Source organism: Protomyctophum bolini (assembly GCF_963924005.1).
Source record: "Protomyctophum bolini genome assembly, chromosome: 6".
NCBI classification, from domain to species: Eukaryota; Metazoa; Chordata; class Actinopteri; order Myctophiformes; family Myctophidae; genus Protomyctophum; species Protomyctophum bolini.
In genome coordinates this window covers 38,255,146-38,276,224 of record NC_137867.1, presented here as the reverse complement: position 1 = coordinate 38,276,224, position 21,079 = coordinate 38,255,146, and the positions used below count along the sequence as shown (strand labels likewise).

At 47.0% G+C, this 21,079-nt stretch overlaps 1 protein-coding gene across 1 annotated transcript in view; it reads left to right on the top strand.

The window, feature by feature from the left end:
• LOC308316480 (cotranscriptional regulator ARB2A homolog) overlaps positions 1-20,195 on the top strand; it is a 138,571-nt gene extending 118,376 nt beyond the window's left edge. The window contains exon 4 of the mRNA XM_080765129.1: positions 19,535-20,195. Within this exon, the coding sequence (XP_080621255.1) occupies positions 19,535-19,725 (191 nt within the window). The 3' untranslated portion in view covers positions 19,726-20,195. The remainder of the gene's footprint in view (positions 1-19,534) is intronic.
• The last annotated feature ends 884 nt before the right edge of the window (positions 20,196-21,079 follow it).

The following is a 21,079-nucleotide window of genomic DNA, read 5'->3' as shown; positions in this document are numbered from 1 at the left end:
CCTCGCATAGACCAACCAATAGGCGGTGCCAGACGCTTCTCAGACCAACACCTCTTTTCAGCAGGGGGGGGTTTTAACTCTTTTTAGAGCCGATCGGTGTTACATTATGAGTTGTCCGGGCGCAAATATAGTTGAACTATAGTAATCAATAAAAAAACGTTTTTTGGACCATAAAACGTATAAAAACGTTATGCGCTTCTTGCGCTTGGCTATAATAAAACGTTTAAAAACGCTTTCAGCATTCTATGAGTTAATTGGGGAGAGAGATATGGGGGGATGACATGCAATAAAGGCCGTCGGGATCGGGAGTCGAACCCACGGCACACTGCCAGACTGGATTACCAGCCAAGGTGCCTGGACAGCTGAGCCACGGCCCAGGCCTGATCTTTAGATTTTATACAACGCTTATGCCATGTGAGAAATGTATGTCACTCTAGTCTAGTCTGTTGCCTTTCAATTTTTCAAAGGCAAAAATATGTGACTACTTTTATCAGAACTATAGAAGGACTGTCATTGTGGCTTTTTTATTTTTTTCATGTCATATGAAAGCATGGAATCATAGCAAAAATAATGATGTATTGGGTTAATTAGATTGAGTGACTACAGCTTATGGAACTGAAGTCAAAGTTAAAACTCTTTGGCTATCATTCAGAGATGGATAGTAGGCCTACTACAGGACATTACTATAGTGCATAGTGGGGGTTGCATTCCTTTGTTTTCATCATGGGTCTAATCTATTTCACGCCTCTGTGAATGTCTTTGTTGCATGATCTTTGAGACCAAGTGTTTGCCACTGCTGGAACTATAGTGCCCCAGAACGACAAGCATCAAGCATAGACATGACAGTTTTCACAAAGTTAGTTGCTTTTGCATACAGTTTGAGGGTCCAATGGAGTTAAGAGGTGTTTTCCAAAGCGCTTTTCACTCTTTTTCATTGGTTCAATATTTTCAAAACAACACACAGACATAAGGGTATTCAATAGTACTGATTTATGCAAGACGAATCAAAAAACATTTTTTTTTTGTTTTTCAGTTTTTTGCTTCATTTTGTGGAGCAGGAATTAGCATAGCGCAGACTGTGCAGCCAATCAGTCAGTCATCAGACTGGGATCTGTGTTTTTCAGTGGAAACAGTGGAGAACAGACTCCAGGGCTGCAACCCCTCACCTCAACCACGGAGGTATAGCGAGGAAGGAGAAATAATTATTCTCCTCTCACTGACTCACGCAGCATCATCCCACGGATGTGGAGGAAAGAAAATGAAAAATGCATACATACGCAGCCAGCCGGGGCTCGGATTATGATGAAGCAGGTCTTTCGCTCGCAGCTCAGTCTCGGCCTTTCGCAAAACGTACGAGACGTGAGGCTGGTTTTGTGACGGCGACCGTGAGCACGCCTGCTTGCTTTTCCCGGCTGCCGCCGCCAAGGCGCGGGGCGTTTTCTGAGCAGCATCTGACCCCGCAGGCTGGCCCTGCCGTGTTTGTTTTCCCAGAGTTAACTTCCGATCAAGAGAAGAGCCAGCTGTTGTTTTGTTGTTGTTTTGTTTCCCGTGTACGTGGCGGCCGTCAGAGCGCAGTAATGTAGCGCGAGACGAGGGTTGACACGACGATGACATCCGTACGTACAGTAGGGCTGTGTACGGGTGTGACTCGAGGAATCACAGATTCTCATCTTCAACGTTATTAGCAATTCATCTCTGCTAATAAAAAATGCTATGAAACCCATGCATATTAATGCGCCTTATGTCTAATGCTCCGCTTTTGTATTTCGTTATCGTGTTGTCACGGCGGCCGGCGTCTGCTGTCGTTCGTTCCTCGCGGCCGCCAAAACAATGACGGCAGTGTTTTTTCGTTTGTAAGAAAGAAAAAAAACAGGCACACGTGTTGTGTTTAATATGCACACAACCAACCCACTCTCTGTGGTTCCTAAGATCATCTCATTGAGATTCATCTTTTTCACTTTGACTCTCATCTATTCCCACGTAAACTACTGTCAGTCATCGTCGGCAGCAGGCAGACGCTTGCTCGCGTGCATGTGTACGCACACATACACAAACACACAGACTCCAGGCCTTATGTCGGAGTAATGGTGCCTGGGAAAGTGATAGCAGTAGAAAAGATGCTCTGGAGAGGTTGAGTTATCTCGTCAGATGTCATTGAGGGGGCGCCTCTTTTCTCTCCTTCCCTCGGTCCTTCCCCTGTTTCTTCCTCTCTGTCTGTCTGTCTGTCTGTCTGTTTCTCTCTCTCTCTCTCTCTCTCTCTCTCTCTCTCTCTCTCTCTCTCTCTCCCTCTCCCCCCTTCCCACTTGCTCTCTCAAATCATGTTTGCCTTCAGTGGTATTCAGACAGGCCAAGGACAAAGTAGAGATATGCTGGGAGGCAATGGACAGTTCGCCAGCACACGCACGCTCTGTGTGTGTGTGTGTGTGTGTGTGTGTGTGCGTGTGTGTATGCACGCCTGTGTGTGAGACTGAGTGAGAGGAGTTGATTTTGAGCCTTTGAAGCTGTTCTCCCCTCGTACTGACATATCAGTCTCCTCTCTCTCTCCATTTAGCCCCCTGACACACTACTTTCACACACAAGCACACACGACCGATCAGTCTGGCCGATATATCAGCTATTATATTTTTTATATGAAGGTCCTTTCAAAACTATTGAAAACGGATATACATATTTGTCTGCTTATATGATTGATACATTTTTCTTTATTTAAGTGTCATGCTTCCAAGAAAGCCAAGCCCATAATGGACTTATACACTTTCACTTTAATTGTACATGAACGACAATGACAATTAACTTCTAAGTTATAGTTATAAAATGTTTGCGTGCAATTTATGACAAAATCTGGGTCAGAACATTGGTTCTCAAAGTCGGGTCCGCAGATTTGCTCGACTAACGATCTATACAAGGCGTCGCGCTGCGACACGCTGTGAGCTTGTAGAGTAGATCTGCTATTTTCAGCAAGCGTAAAATCAGTCATTACGACGGCATCAAGGCCCGCCATACATTTTAGTCGACTAAATCAGGGGTTCTCAACGTTTTTGGCGGAGGACCCCCGGAAATGCTTTGGCCATGCCTGTGATGAAAACTATTCAAAAGACTATGACTAAAACTAAAATCAAAATGTGCTGTCAAAATCAACACTGCCGCAGAACCCATGTTGGTTGTTAAGAAATAGCAGATCTACGAGCTTGAACATCCGTTATTTTTGAAAAATAATATTTTGAATACTTTTGGCCACAGAAAGTTTTCATAACTACTGCTCTAGCACGCACGCGTGCGCGCACACACACACACACACACACACACACACCAAGATGTGAAGACTCCATCAGTGCACGTACATACACGCTCAGTGCCAGCTATTGTGGAGGTGGCGTCCTTCATCAGGTATTTAGAGTAGCTGTCAAGGTGACTGTTATGATAGCACTTAATTTACATAAAACTATGGCTTATACACTTGGATATAGTGTGATTATTTATGTAAGTGTTGTAGTGTGTGTGTGTGTGTGTGTGTGTGTGTGTGTGTGTGTGTGTGTGTTAAGTCATGTGTTAATGTGGCCTTGGCTTGTCAGAGCCATGCAGACTGAAGTGGATGGCCCCAGGGTCTGTGACCCTGAGACACACACACACACACACACACACACACACACTCAGCAGGAGAAGTCTTTCTATGTCTGTGTGTGTCTGTGCACGTGCATGCGTGTGTCTGTGCGTGCGTGTGTGTATGACGTGGCCACTCCACTCTCTCAAACAAACAGGGGAAATCCTCCTGGTCCAGCCTTGTCCATCACCCAGCCATCTCACTGTCACCACCACGTGGGCGCCTGCTACAGCCCCCACACCAGACGCACGCACGCACGCACGCACGCATGCATGCATGCATGCGCACAGACGCACATTCACATACTCCCAGAAACTGCTTTAGATGCGTTTACACGTACACGGCCATATTTCCATACAGCGCGTCACACGAAACCATGTAGCCTTTTGCGTCATTTGAATGTGAATCTTGAAAAGTGTCCAGTTTTGGACACATGAGGTTTCCACCCAAGAGAGACGATATTCACAGATACGTAGATACAATAATTACAATGTATAAGCATTTAGCAGACGCTCTTAATCCAGAGCAATTTATACTATACAATAACACATGATAATACATGAAATACACAGAAATAGTGATCAAGGGTGATCCAAGTGTTCCAGGCGCATGCCACATACAGGCTCTGGCCTGACAGCGCGTCGCGTGTTCGAGTCCCGTTCATGACGACCTTTGGTGCGTGTCTCTCCCCTTCTCTCTCTCTCCCTCTTTACTGCCAGAAAAGCCCAGAACTAATCTCACAAAAAAAAAGTATCATGAGTAAGAACCTAACATCCGTCTAACAGTAGAATATTTAATATAATACAGTATAATATACACCCAGAGACTTCTTTAGATGCATGTACACTGTGTTTTCCCACATGCACGCACACACAGACAGACACACATTCAGACAGTCGGTAGCCCCCTCCCTGGCTCCAAGTGGGCCTCCCCTGACGCACGCAGGAAGCTCAGAGGTTGGCTTTGTGTCGGCGGTCAGAGGTTTTTTCCCTCCGTCCCGGGGCTGTGGTCCGAGTCCAGATTCTGACCCGCTCTTGACCGCACCGCTTCCTCCTCCTCCATCTCTCCGTACACACACACACACACACACACACACACATCCCTGCGTCTTAACTGAAGCCCCCCCGTCGCCGCCGGGCGGAACGGCTTATAACATCGCTCATGTTTCTGATGTGAACCAACGAATGCTGGAAGACTGGTGGCTGGCTGCTGTATACGTCACTGTGTGTGTGTGTGTGTGTGTGTGTGTGTGTGAGTGTGTGTGTGTGTGTGTGTACGTGCCCGCGCGCACGTTTACGTTTACGTGTGTGTTGCAGCAGTTTCCTCTGTAACTCGTTCTTCGTCATGGAAGAAACCACGTTAAACTATATCACCTTAGCTGTCTCCAAACATGCACGCGTGCACACACACACACACACACACACACACACACACACACACACACACACACACACACACACACACGGGTTGTTGCATGCTCTCGCTGAGTGTGTGTGGACTCCATTAGCACATTCCCAGATAGGAACAGAGTCTTCTTATCTGCAGCGACCCATTAATTACACTTTGTTCCTCTAAGTGATCTATTTCAGACCTGCACTGCCCCCCCTCCACCCCCCCATCAACTCCCCTGGCCTCGACCCTGTGTCCTCTCCTCACCCTCTCCTCTCCTCTCCTCATCTCTGCTATGAGCTGGGTGACCATATCTGAAATGGGCAGGGAGGCCGAACTAGTGATATGTCCCGATCACGTTTATTTGCTCCCGATCCGACTCCGATCATTTGATTTTGATCTGCCGATACCCTTTTTATATATTTATATATACTTTTGCCATATCGCAATAGTACAATACAAAATCACAGACAATATCTAGTCTAATATCATGATATGGATACAATGTACAAGCGATCACTTGTTTTGCTTCCGCCCCGGTTTCCGATCACGATCTCGGATTGGGACAACCCTATAGTCAAAACGCCAGGATTGGGACAACCCTAGTCAAAACGCCAGGATTGGGACAACCCTAGTCAAAACGCCAGGATTGGGACAACCCTATAGTCAAAACGCCAGGATTGGGACAACCCTAGTCAAAACGCCAGGATTGGGACAACCCTATAGTCAAAACGCCAGGATTGGGACAACCCTAGTCAAAACGCCAGGATTAGGACAACCCTAGTCAAAACGCCAGGATTGGGACAACCCTAGTCAAAACGCCAGGATTGGGACAACCCTAGTCAAAACGCCAGGATTGGGACAACCCTAGTCAAAACGCCAGTCACCTCATCAAAACAATGAAACCGGTGCAGACCAGTCAGGCGCTCCAGTATATTTTGTGTCTCTCCAGTAGTGTCTCTCCAGTCTCCAGTATATTTCATCTGGGTAGTGTCTCTCCTGAAGTGCCGGTTTCTCTGATGCGACCATGGAAATTGTGGTGGCTTTGCGTAATTAGTTGAACCCGGGACATGTGGGTTGGGAGTCTAATGACCAGAGGTGGACAGTAACTGAGCAAATATACTTAAGTACAGATTCTGAGGATTCGTACTTTACTTGAGTATTATTTCTGAGTACTGAGTACTTTTAGGTTGGCCAATGTCTGGCTTTCAGACATGATGCCATGTCTCAGCTAAGTCTATGGACTTTTAATGTTTGTCTCATTGAAGGGAACCCCCCTATGCCCCCTGTGTGACAGCATGTGAAAGCCCCTCATTCACACAAATATGGTTTTTGTGTCTTCCCACCTTCTGCTCTCACACTAGGCTGCCTTCCCCCTCCGCTCACGAGTGGCAGCAGGGCTTAATTCTCTCGCTCGGTGTTCAAACTGTTGTTAACCCTAGAACACTAAACACGGGTGATTATCACCCGGACCATTATATTTTTGCAATTTTCATAATGCTGCTGATGTCTGAGGTGGGTGGGTCTTTCAGTACCTTCATGATGCTCAGTGACATCATAATGCTGCTGATGTCTGAGGTGGGTGGGTCTTTCAGTACCTTCATGATGCTCAGTGACATCATAATGGTGCTGAATGTCTGAGGTGGGCGGGTCTTTCAGTACCTTCATGATGCTCAGTGACATCATAGAAGTAGGTTCGTTTCCCTGCCCACATCCCTGTTTTTTTCTACAGGCAGGTGTTCGGGTGAAAAATGAAAACCTGTGTTTAGTGATAGTGTGATAGAGAAAGAATCCCATACAACCACAATGGACTTTTTTTTCTTCTTCACTGGACCATTCTCACATGTCTTAAGATGGACCCCTTAAAATGGATTAAGTTCCCAACTTAATTTTTCTTTTTTTATGAATATTTAAAAAATGATATCCGCCCCGATAACATGGCCAACAGCACACACACACACACACACACACACACACACACACACACACACACACACACAGGCTTGATCATGATTGGCGGAATGCCCCTCTCTATCCTGATTGGATGACGGCTGGGCCACCTAGCCAAAAACTAAACCTATGGTATTTTGACCCCAGGGGTTAACTGGGGACAAAGAGGAACTCTTTATATGGTCAGCACACTCTATAGTAGGGAGGATTATCACAACAAAACAAAAAAATAAGTGTAGATATTTGAATTCAGTGAAATCACTGAATATATACCTTTAATGTTAATGCAACATTCATTTAATGTTAAATTGATTAAACATCAGTGTTTTGCCATTTACTTGGGGGTTGACTTGTACTTTCCCGGTGGCCCACAGGTGGTGAATGCTGCTGTAGACGTTGGTAATCTAGATGTTCAGAAAAGCGTTTTCATGCGATTGCATCATTTACTGCATAATCATCCAAATGGTGCAGATTATGCAGGAGTAAATGCACATAATTCACAACTTTACGCATATTTTGCAACTTTTCGCAATTTCAAAGTCACATAAAACGGACATGTTTGCAAAATCAAGGATGTTCGCCCGCGTTTTTCTGGAGGGTCTAAGAAGTATAGAGCAGCATGTAAGCACAGCTGGCTCGCAGGGTGTCTGTCTGTCTGTCTGTCTTGTACAGGTGCAATGAGGCCTCTCTTAGCTCTTTCTTTCCTCCACCCGGTCAGCCTCTTTTGTATGCGAGTATGGCTGTTGAAGTGTAGAGAGGTGTTGGCTATTATACTGTGTGTGTGTGTGTGTGTGTGTGTGTGTGTGTGTGCGGTGCGGTGCGGTGCGGTGCAGAGTCATTGTAGCATGTGTATTGTGTGGTAGAGGTTTGAGGTTGGCTCCCATTCGGTTTCTAGCCAGAAAACTCATTGTGGTGTGTGCGCGTTCGTTTGCGCGTGAATGGGCTTGCATTCAAATGCTAGAGAGAGAACGTGCAAGAGCGTGTGTTTGTTTGCACTCAAGTGCACATGCGTGGGCACATGCGTTCTCTGTGCCAGGCCAGCGCGCGTATTGGCAAGATGGTCTGGGGCTCCCATCTCGACCCCAAGCCCAGACGCCATATATGTGTCTACTCTGTTCGTGCAAAAGCGTATGGTACGTATGTGAGCGCGCGTGTGTGTCTCTGTGTGTTTGTGTTACTATACTTGTGAGGACCAAATGTCCCCCACAAGTGAAGTTAAATGAATAGACCGTTGCCGGGGACCATTTTCCCTGCATGCAGCCCTCACAAGATATTTATTTTTTCATGGGTATGTTTTGAGACATATTTACAATTGGTAAACCGTGCACACACACACACACACACACACACAAGTAATCAAGAAATTTAAAAACATTACATTTGTAAAACCAGCGTCCTACAATGTTGATGTCCTCACAAGTAAGTGTGTGTGTGTGTGTGTGTGCGCGTGCATGCAGTGGTCTTGTTAAAGGACAGTCTTTGCAGGGGCCTCTCTCTCTCTCTCTCTCTCTCTCTCCTTTCAGCCATTTTGCTTTTCAGTCCCACTGGGTCGGGCCATAGAAAAATAAGCTGCGAGCGTGTGTGTGTGTGTGTGTGTGTGTACGTGTGCGTGTGCGTTCGCGCTCTCCATTGGCCCTCAATGGGCCAAAGACAAAAGCGTGTCAGCCGAGCTAGCAGCCCCAGAGTGTTTACCATTGAAGCGTCCACCAATGGTGCTGCCGCGCCGCCAACAAAGGGGCCCGACTGGACAGCCATGCAGGGAGGCCTGCATACGCTGTTTACAGTGCTAATGTCTGGGTGGTAACCGCAACAAGGCCCCTCTGTGCAGTGTGCACACACACACACACACACACACCAACACATGCACGCACACACACACTCTGTAACACATGCACGTATACATATAGCCTCTCTGTAACACACATACCCTCTTTCTCTCTCTCTCTCTCTCCATCTCTCACTCACACACACACACACACACCTATAGGAAGCAGACTACCACAGTGCTCCCCGATGGCGATGGTTTTCACACCCATCATGGTGTTTTAAGTGGTTTGGCCATCTTCTTATCGCAGTTCATAGAGAGCAGCGTTGTCTTTTATTTATTCATCAGGCCTTGTGTGGTTGGCTTCCTTCGTATCTATCCTCGTTTCTGAAATCCAAAAGTCACTGGACATCCAAACACGTTCTAACAGTGGCGTTAGTTCTGTCTTGGCCTCCACCCCCCCAACTAACTAATTATTACCATATTTGTGATGGATTATTTACGACATTTTACCCCGTTGTGTCGTCGCCAGTGAGAGGATATTAAAAGATCTGTCACACTCACATGGTTCCCCTAAAGTTGACATTGAGAGATACGTGTGTGTGTGTGTGTGTGTGTGTGTGTGTGTGTGTGTGTGTGTGTGTGTGTGTGTGTGTGTGTGTGTGTGTGTGTGTGTGTGTGTGTGTGTGTGTGTGTGTGTGTGTGTGTGTGTGTGTGTGTGTGTGTGTGTGTGCACGGTCATATGGTATGCCAGTGGTGTCGGGTAGCGCGTGATGTCCTTGGACCCGGTTCGATCCCGTTAATACTCCGACAGCACCCCTAACCCACTCTATAACAGCCCATGCGGGGTCCCTTTTTACGATGACGGTCAACGCCGCTACTCCACGCGCAAATAAAATAGCACTCTCAGTTCAGTCTCAGTATCCTAGGAGAGGAGAGGAGAGGAGAGGAGAGGAGAGGAGAGGAGAGGAGAGGAGAGGAGAGGAGAGGATGGATGGATGGATGGATGGATGGATGGCTGGAGGGAGGGAGGGAGGGAGGGAGAGAGGGTGGGAGAGTGAGTGAGTCGATGAAAGAGGAGAGGAACATGTTGTGGCCTGTCTCTTCTTCACGTGTCTCATGTTGTCACCAGTTTGTAACGGGCGGAGATGGAAAGCGACGGTTCCAATAAATTGACGTGATATTCTTCCTTATCCTTCGCCTTTTCTCTCCGGGGTTTCGCCGTGTTTTTCACTCTCTCTCTCTCTCTCTCATCCCGGTGTCTCTGTCTGTCTCTCAAACCCCCCCCCACCCTATCTGTGTTTTATTCAGAGTGGATACCTCTCCCCTCAGCGGGCCCTCTAGCTGCTCATTCAGGTTCCTCATCTGTGGACGTGTAATGAGCTCTGCCTTGTTTTCTCTTAACAACAACAACACACAATAATAAGCAAAGTAATTAAAAGCAGTCCGAGGGAGATGCGGGGGGGGGGGGGGGGGGGGGGGGGGGGGGGACAGGCCCCACTTACCGACGAACATTAAAAATGAATGGCATTTGAGAGGTGGTGGTATTGCTGTTTTGATTAGATTCGCCCCGTTTTGAGTAATTCGTCTGTGTGGGGTTGTTTGTTTGTTTGTTTGTGTGTGTGTGTTTAGTCGTGTGTGCGCACGTGTTTCTTCTTTTCCTTCTCAGTGGGAGTTTGTGTTTGCGTGCGTGCGTTCATGCGTGCCTGTGTGTTAGCATTTGTGCGAATGCAAAAAGAAAAAGGCTCATGTAGCCCAATAATGATTAAAGATGAATGCTCACAACAATGGATGGTAGAATAAGGCTGTTCAGACACCAGAGTTCTCTTGTAGATTGATATGGACCAGGTCACCTATTGCATGCATGTCTTTTTTAATTAGCTGTTTGACTGAAGACAATGTGTCCATGGTCAGTAACAGGCGGGGGGGGGGGGGCACCGACCGCCTGGCACCTGTTTGGTTTGACCTCGTCTCAGATGGCGATGCGTCCAGGCACTCAGCCCCCTCCCCATCCGACCCCCCCCCCCCATGACTACACTGCCTGCATCCTTGACCCTGCACTCTGTCTCGCACAAACGAAAAGACCCGCGCACACATACCCACAGATGTTTTGTGCATGTACGCAGTCAGGCAGGCACTCACACACACACACATGCAGACACACACACACAGACATTATCATCTGCACACACCGGGACAGATCATGTAATATCAGAGTGTCGGGGGCGGAAATCCGATCGTCCAACGACCAGGATACAGATAGCAAGTCCCCACACTGATCCACCGCACAGATAGTTTCCACAAACATGCATGGGTTCGGGTTACCGTCCCCCTCCCCTCCATGCACCGCCGCTATGCACTGTGTCCTGATAAAACAACAAGCTCAGGTTACCGTCGATAGGAAATCGATAAGGAAAAAAGCACTTGTTTGTGTTCGATTTTGATGAGAAAGTTTGACCAAGAGGAAATGAGAAAGCGGGGTATAGCAGTGAGTGTAAACCGGAGGTCCGTTCTCAGTGGTGGGAAAAAGTACTCGTGTTGTTTTACTTAAGTAAAAATATCAATGCAGAAATACTCCTTTAATCAAAATGTAGTTGAGTAAAAGTACAAACGTATTGGTTTCATAATATACCAAACAGTAAAAGTGCTCTTCATACAGAGTGTCCCGTTTCAAGTTACAAGCGCACAATGCGCTGCGATGTGACACATTGGGAGCTTGTAGATCGGCTATTTTCAAGCGTCCGAAATGTATCAGGCTGAAGTGGTTAATGCATTTTTTATAATAACCAAAATCTACAAAGTAACTATAGTAACTAACGTTTTCAAATAACTGTAGTGGAGTAAAAGTACAATATTTGCCCCTGAAATGCAGTGGAGGAGAAGTAAAAGTATTGGAAATATTCAACTAAAGTACAAATACCTCAGCATTGTACCTAAGTACAGTACTTGCTTCGCACCACTGTCTGTTCTGTTTGGTCTCATTTATGTTCCGTGCTTGTATCAGATTTATGTATTTTTTCAGTTAATTGAGGCATGATGTTTCTAACTCTTTTGAGTTGTCTTTAATGACTTGAGCCGCTTATTAGTTGCGTTCTTCTTACTTAATTAAATTTGCTGAGAATAAAACAAATTATCTTCACTTTGCACCCTACCGCCCTTCGCCTCAAAGTCTAGATAATTATATGAATATTTATTTCTTGTTTTTTAAAGAATACATCTTGCGAAGCGATTTGGCTGCTTCAACATCATTGTAATTATGAAGCCCACCCTCGGTAAAATAAACAAACGAAAGGGAAAAGTTAGATTTCAAATAAAGAAATAGGCCATTTGTACACAACCAATTAACCGATGCAGCTTTAAATAATGTCGCCCAGATGGAACCTAATTATAGTCAGCCGGCTTTGATTGGGTCTTTCTGTCGGTGGGTAGTATCACTCGGGGCGTTACCGCTGCTCCTCTGTCACCGAGCTACAGCGCTTTGTTTTGAAATTTGCGACTATCACAGACGATTAGCATTTGTGACGGCGTTTGGTGCAGAGGGAAGGAAGAAAGCGTGGCCTACAGCTATGGCAGAGGTTTTCCTCCAAACAGCCGCGCGCTGCAGCGCTGTGTTCTGTGTTTCTGTTCCCTTACCTCCTCACTGCACGCAAATGATAACAACTCGCTGTGTGTGGATAAGATAAAGCTTTATTGATCCCCCAGAGGGGAACGCAGGTGTCATATACTGTAGCGGCACAACCGTAGCAGCGAGTAATGCAATACAGGAACCCTACTGCAGGCAGGGCTGTACTTTAAATGATTTACTTAAGTAAACAATATAGAAATACTCTATTACAAGTAAAAATGTCCGGAATTAAAGATGTACTTGAGTAAAAGTATTGGCATCAAATTATAGTAATATTATATAATATGTAATATATTAGTAAGTAATATAATAAGTAACACTGCACGGGTGTGATTTTTTTATTATTATTTTTAAGATTTGTTTTGGGGATTTCATGCCTTTATTTATATAGGACAACATAGTGACCGGAAATGGGGAGAGAGATGGGGAGTGACACGCAGCAAAGGTCGTCGGGATCGGGATTCGATTTCGATTTTCGGTAACCTATATGTATCCGTGGAACCGGGTCAAACAATGCCTCAACTCCTACAATTTGGGGTCGCGGCCTGAAAGTGTTGAGAACTGTTGTTGCAGAGCAGTGGTTCTCGGACTTTTCAGGTCGAGACCCAAAAGAGAGATTAGATGTTTTTGCCCGGTGAAAATACTAGTGAAAATAGCAGATCTACCATCCCACATCACTTCGCACCACCTTGCGAGCTTGTAGGTCGGCTTTTTTCACTACTTCGTTCACTACTTTTGATTGTTTGTTTTAACGTTTATACAATTATTTAATTCATTTTCAGTTTTACGCATAACAATACGTTCTGCAACCCACAAATGGTCCCCGAGCGAGGACCCCTTGGGGAAACAGTGTTGCACTCGTAGCACATGATGATTACTACAACGGACCGCCTGGTCCAGTCATTCTTAAGCCCAGTTCCAATACCCCAAGTCTCGGGCCACTCGCTCACGCTCACACTTGGTCACTCCAGCATGGTGGTGGTGTTACGGTGAAATTGGTGACCTGCTGAACCGTGTGACAACCGTGTAGACATCATATGACGTATGAGTGTCCGAACGTAAATCATTGCAGTTTGTTTATTATATCATCCTCACACACTATAGATCATCATGGAGGTGTTGATGGATCATATCCATGCAGCTTCCTAGACCACCACCACCAACAACATGTCCAACAGCTGTACTACTGATTGATTGATTCTTTTTTTCACAGTAATGTGTACATTGAAATGAAAGTACAGCTCAATACAAAAACTATTACTTGAGGATTGAACCAGAAAAAGCACAAAGACTTGTTTACATAAGGGTCCTCTATTTTCAATTCATCATAGTATCTATACAGAGCTATATAGCCTTCCTCGCCGGCTGTGTGTGCACGTGCGTGTGCGGGTGACATTTGGGCGTTGGGGGTTATATACTTGCAAGAGACTGCTGCTGTGCATGCACTTTTGCTTCTGTGTGTGTGTGTGTGTGTGTGTGTGTGTGTGTGTGTGTGTGTGTGTGTGTGTGTGTGTGTGTGTGTGTGTGTGTGTGTGTGTGTGTGTGTGTGTGTGTGTGTGTGTGTGTGTGTGTGTGTGTGTGTGTGTGTGTGCGCGTGTCAGCATCTTGCACTGCGACAGAGACAGGCAGATCAAACAACCAGTCAATTACCCTGAGAGCGCTTCAGTGTCAGAGAAGATACTGAGCAAACGGGATCAAATACACCCCTCTGTGCACGCACACACACACACACACACACACACAAACACACACACACACGTGCACGCACGTGATACGTTTACTTAAGTAAAAGTATCAATGGCCGGAATTAAATATTTACTTGAGTAAAAGTACAAAAGTATTGGTATCAAAATGTACTTGGAGTCCGAAAAGTATATAAATCACTCATTATGCAGAATGTCCCATTTCACAAGTTTTCAAATGTAATGATCAGCTATTTTCAAATGGCCCAAATGTATATATATATATTTTTTTTAAGTACTAAAGTTTTCAAATAAATGTATTACAGTATTGGAGTAGTTTAGATCGCATAAAAGTAGAAGTAAAAGACTCAAGTCAAGTAAAATACCTCAAAGTGCAGTACTATGTACGTAGTTACTTTCCACCACTGCTCTTGTGACGTGATGCGACACCACACACACACACACACACCGGCCAAACACTGCGTGGGGCCACGCAGGGGCCAGGGGCTATGATGTCCAAGGGCCAGAACAGAGGTCAGGACGGAGAGTTACACTGCACACACACGCTCGCAGCCGCACGCACACACACACACACACACACACACACACACAAAACAGGGGTCAGGATGGAGAGTGTGAACCTGTCTTGTCTTACCTACCCTGTGGTGAAACACTACAACTGTGTGTGTGTGTGTGTGTCTGTGTGTGTGTGTGTGGGGGGGGGGGGGGGGTGCGTGCGTGTGGGCACGTGCATGCGGTGTGCATTTCTTGCTGGGGCCATCACCCTTTTTGTCCCGGAACGTTTGTTTAATTATTTATAAATAAACAACTAGTAGCATTGTTTTTCCCCTTTTTTTCTATCCAGTTTTATTGACATTATGAGAATCAAGGTTGTACTTCATTGTTACATCTTGTGTACATGCTAGTAGATAAGAGTAAAACTTATTTTGGTTTGACTTCCTTCAGACAATGCAGCATATAGATAATGACAAAAAGAGCAAACAAAGAATTAAAGAGTATCATGTGCATATGTATGTTTTCAACGTAGTAGCAAAGTTATGAGAGCTGCATTATTACGTTCATAGTGTACTTTATTGCTGTCCGATAATACTAAATTAACCCTGGTTTACATTTCACAGTATTTATTGCACTTTATTTTCAAACAGAAAAAGTGACCTTGATCATTTGATTAATCGAATTATCAATTCCATTGAAGTAATCAATGGAAAATATCTACGGAAAACATAGTTTCACCCATCATTCTTTTTTCATACTTTTATTTTCAAAGTCAAATCAACAGAACAAATGATTAAAAATAAAACACATCATGGCTGGACTCGGCATTAAACAGCACTGTGAATGGTACGTGCCTGTCACGTCACAGCGCTCTTTAACAACACGTGTAATCAATTAAAACTCGTTAAAACTATTCTGCTTACCGGTGGAGAAAAGTTCTTCTCCGCTGTGGAAAGGCCCCACTTTAAGGAGGATGGTACACTCAGAGAGGCCTGGTTATGGGCCCCACTTTAAGGCACCCAATCGATTTCCACATCTTTTAAAGATATTATTTTGATTTGTGGCTTCGGTGAGGTAACTCGCACTTCCGTTCGCTCCCTCTCTCTATCTCTCTCTTTGTCTGTTGGTCTCTCCTTTCATTTTCTCCCTCTATCCCTCTCTCTCTCTCTCCCCCTCTCTCTCTCTCTCTCTCTCTCTCTCTCCCTCTCTCTCTCTCCCTCTCTCTCTCTCCCTCTCTCTCTCCCTCTCTCTCGTCTCTGGTACCCTCCCTCAGTACTTAGCGAGACCCCGGGGTTTCGTCTCCTCTAAATCAGTGGTCACTACTGCAGTCTGACAACATCCATTAGGCCCCACACACTTTGCCAATTAACGGAGACAAGGCTGTTAAAGGCCTTTTTAAACACGCTGTGCGCGTACGTACGTGTGTAGTGGAGTTTGTTTCTCCACGTGTCAGTGCATTTGGCGGGGAGTGTGTGCGTGTGTGTGTGCGTGTGTGTGTGTGGGGGGGGGGGGGGTTGCCGCAGATAGAGGGGCGGAGCTTTAATATGACAGAGGATAGGTGGGTGGAGGAGGGGGAGGAGGGAGTCATCGGAGGGGCACAGGCTCATCTGCATATTGGCACGGAGACGACCTCTCGACGACCCTCAGAACCGCGGCCCGCGTTCCGCGAGGGGCGCGCGGGGAGAGAGAGAGAGGCTGGAGGCGTGTTCCGCATGCAGGAAGTTCATCGCCAGTTCGGGGGTGAACGGGAGAGCGTGGAGGCATCGATCGGCTCTGCGGAGAAAGAAAGGGGAGGGGAAACATTTTAATAAAACGGACGGAAAAGATCCTCAAAAAAAATACTCTAGTGAGGAGGATTATAGGACGATGGAGGAGGAGGAGGAGATGGAAGGTGATCTCTGTGTCTGACTGTATAAATGATGGATAAGAAGAGCAGTCCAGTCGTTACACAGGTATACCAACAGGGTATACACACTGACACAGTGTCTGGGAGCTTATATTGACTGCCTGGGATTGACCAGGCCAGGGAATTTGACCCAAGGCAGCCTATAGCTGGCAGAGTGTGGCCTCCGATGTGATCATAGACACGCACACACACAAACGCACGCACGTACGCATGCATTGCACGCACGCACGCGCACACACACATACGCAGGCTAACAAAACATGTCACCCCCCCCCCGAACACACGTCAGTCCAATCCCAGCTTCAGGCCCTGCACATCCCAGTACATAAACATTACACCACACACACACACACACACACGCCATCTCCATTAATGCGTCCAGGCAGGGGGGGTCAATCTAATAAACATGGGGTCAGTGCAGTGGTCATCAGAGAAGTGTCTACGGTGAGAGAGCCTCTACGGTTGCTCCTTAATTACAGTCTAACACCCCCCCCCCCCCCCCCTCCTCCCACACTGTCTCATATGTACATAGACGCCGTTGTCGGGCAGAAACCTCTAGTCTGGACACTAGACCAATCTGCCATTGGTCTGGCACCGCTCACTTGTGATTGGATTTCACTCCCTCCGAAGTCGTGAGGGACCATTCAGGAACCAGTATGCAAATATGGGACAGGGTTTGTTTTAATAATCTTAATAATATCTTTGCAACCACTATAGCAACGATATACTGTATAGATATATTCCATATTATAAAACGGGTCGTTTCGAGGAAGCAATCTGAATGGTTGAAACAGCTTTCTAGGCGTGCTTAAACGACAGTATAGGAATGCCTAATCAAAAACAAAGAAATCACCTGATCTCTTCTCCCAGAGCGCAGCAGACTGGGTTGCTAGGCTAGCTAGTTTCTTTGTGGTCGAAGTTGCTAAATCTGTCATTAAACAATTAAGTTTTTTTTAGCGATTATCTTAGTTTTAAGCAATATTACACTCGAGGGTATAGTTCTTTATCGTCATTAATGCACTTCTGCAATGCATTTCGGAATACCCTCTCGTGTAATATTGCTTAATTCACTTATCAGAAGAGTGTGAAAGTTGACACGTCCTCTCCCTGCATCTGTATACTTAAGTACCACTTTGAAGTAGTTGTACTTTATTTGAGTATTTCCAATCCTTTTACTTCCACTCCACTTCATCTCAGATACAAATATTGTAGTTTTTATTTATTTGAAAACTTTAGTTACCCCTACTGTATATACATTTCGGCCATTTCAAAATAGCTGATCTACAATCTCACAATGTGTCGAGATGCGACACATGCTATTTTGTATACATTTGTATACATTTGTAAAACTTGAAATGGGACATTCTGCACGAGGAGTACTTTTACTTTTGGCACATTTTGATGCCAATGCATTTGTACTTTTACTCAAGTATATTTCCAGAGTTTTACTTGCAACGGAGTAGTTCTACACTGACTGCAGTATACTGATACTCTTTCCACGACTGCATATCATCATGGTTTTCTGAAGTCCAGTTACAGTAGGATGTTGTTGCTAAGCAGCCAACAAGCCCCGTAGCTATAGTAGAAACAGGAGAAACAATCTGCTGTGTGTCATGATACTCATACTCATACTCATGATACTCATACTCAGAGATGTGTTGAAACGCTTGGCCTGCCCAGAGATCAGTGTTGTGCGAGAGAAACAACCCGCCATGTCTACAAAAAAAACAACAATCCCAAAACAAACGACATGGGGGCCTTGTAAGGCACCAAAGACTTTCAGATGGGGGGTGTCCTTTATTCTTTATTGACATGAAAATGGTTGAGAAACAACTGGTTTAAACAACATCAGGAAGCAAGCCCAAATACGCAACAACACTTTAGAAAAGAATTAACCAAAAAACAAAAGAAAACTAAATGCACAACCCAATACTCACAAGAGTCCAAATTCACTCATAGTAAGCAGACATGGAAACACTGCCAGAGCGCCAAGATGAGAACAGCAGCAACTCCAGCCAAAGAGCTGCTTGATCATCATCATCATCATCATCATCATCATGGCTGCCTCTCTGCCCTACTGAGGTGTTGTGCGGTGGAGCTAATGTATAGCAGTCCTTTATTTGTTTTTCTTAATTATTTGTTTTCACGAGCAAACCAAGCCAGCCAGTCAGCCAGCCAGTCAGTCAGTCAGCCAGCCAGCCAGCCAGTGAGCCAGCCAGCCAGAGATACGCTGACCTCAGAGGCTGAGAGAGAGGAACCTGAGGCGTCTGGTACCAGATTTCAACCTCCAGCGTGACCCCAAACTTGGGAACCGGCTAACCCTACGGAGGCCGCAGAGAAACCCGGCACCCAATCCCCCCCCCCCACATCACCACCACCAACCCCCCCACACCCCTACCGGACCACCTGATACGCATCCCTAAGCTATACCTCTCCTCTGCTTCTCCTGGCCTCCTCTGAATCCACCCTTTGCAGAGTGAATGAACTCCCGCTCCACTGGTTTCGCTTAGTAGCATCCATTGTGCGGGGGCTCTGGTTCAGCTGGAAGGCCTGAGATGGGTGGGTGGGTTGTGGGGGGGACGGGGGGGGAGGCGGTGTTGATTATCACGTATCCACTCAGATCACATATTAAGAAAAGTCCCCGTGGAGCCGGCCGGGTCGCGGAGGCTGTCACAGCTCTCCTGCACCGCGAGGCTCTAAAGCTCGTGGGGAGGGAGGGAGATGGAGGGGTGTATGACACAATGCGCTGTGGGAGTGGCCACGACTCCAAGAAGGCTAAATATCCACCTCTGCATGTCCAAATTTGGTGTGTTTCTCCCCCCCCCCCCCCCCCCCGCTAGACTGTATATGTGACTTGACGCGGTCTACTTTCTCAGTGCATGCGTGAATAATTTGTCCTCCCCTGTGTACCCCGTGTGGTTCTGAACTCTCTGCACACTGTCTCTCCCGTGTGTGTGTGTGTGTGTGTGCGTGTGTGTGTGTGTGTGTGTGTGTGTGTGTGTGTGTGTGTGTGTGTGCGTGTGTGCGTGTGTGTGTGTGTGTGTGTGTGTGTGTGTGTGTGTGTGTGTGTGTGTGTGTGTGTGCGTGTGTGTGTGTGTAGGCACAGAAAAGCACGAGTTGACCTCCTGGCGGAGCTTTGACTCCATCTTCAGGTTCTTCGGCGAGGCCCTGCGGGAGGTGGAGGAGGAGGAGATGAGGGAGGTGGAGGAGGAGGAGGAGGAGAAGGCGGAGGTCTCCAGTGCGGTCACCACACGCAGCGGCTCGCTCAAAAACAAACACCAGGACTTATAGACGGCGGACCACAGCGGAACTGACCCCGCGAGTCAGAAGTGACCCCCCCCCCGAATCAGGCACAACTGACAGAGGATAACTCTATGGTCGGAGAGACGGGGACTTCCTGATCTCTCCTCCTCCTCCTCCTTTGCTTTCTTTCCCCCCTCTTCCTTTCCCCTCCTCTCTCTCTCTCTCTCTCTTCATCTTTACCCTCCATCTGTCTATCCATCCTTCCTTCCTTCTTTGCTCTCTCCTCCCTCCAGAGTGTAATCTCTCTCTGTCTCTGTCTCTCTCCACCACACACACACACACACACACACACACACACACACACACGTGTGTGCTTGTGTGTGTGTGTGAGTGTTGTGTTAAGAGGCAGAGCATGGTGGGGTCGCCATATATTCATCACAATAGCGTTTTGCGTTACTTCTAGATGAGTGGAACTGTCAAAGCAATACGGGAAGACTGCGAGGAGCGCTAGCGCTTCCCAAGGGCCATGGCCTTGCCTGCCTGTTTGGCAGCCTGCCTGGCTAGCTGCCTGGCTAGCTGGCTGGCTGGCTGGCTGGCTGGCTAGCTGGATGGCTGCTCGGCTGCTTGCCTGGCTGGCTGGCTGGCTAACTGGCTGGCTGGCTGGTTGGTTGGTTCGCTGGCTGGCTGGCTGCTCGGCTGCTTGCCTGGCTGGCTCTCTGGTTAGTTGGTTCGCTGGCTAAATGGCTGGCTGCTTGCCTGACTGATTGGCTGGCTTACTGGCTGGCTGGCTGGCTGGTTGGTTGGTTGGTTCGCTGGCTGGCTGGCTGGCTAGCTGGCTGGCTGCTCGGCTGCTTTCCTGGCTGGCTGGCTGCTCGGCTGCTTGGCTGACTGGCTGGCTGGCTGGTTGGCTGGCTGGCTAACTGGCTGATTCGCTGGCTGGCTGGTTGGCTGGCTGCCTGGCTAACTGGCTGGTTGGTTCGCTGGTTGGCTGGCTGCCTGGCTAACTGGCTGGTTGGTTCGCTGGCTGGCTGGTTGGCTGGCTGCCTGGCTAACTGGCTGCGGGTACGAGCCCTGGCAGCCAGAGATTAAAGGCTGACAGGCTTCGTGCACGGCGCCACGGTGCACCTCTAATTGTCCTGACATGGACCTGAACCTGCTCCTCACCACCACCACCCCGCCATCAGCACCACCAGTCTGTTGCTCCGTCACCCCTTTACCCCCCCACCACCACCACCACACCCCTTCCCCGGCCGACCTCCCACCACCCCATCTATCCTCAAACCAACCTATACCACCACACTGGCCCAAATGCATTGGTCCTAAAGCCCGCTGATCATCATCCAAAAACTATTCTGAAAGAGGAATATGCCAATTTGTAAAAGTATTCCCCAACCATATTACC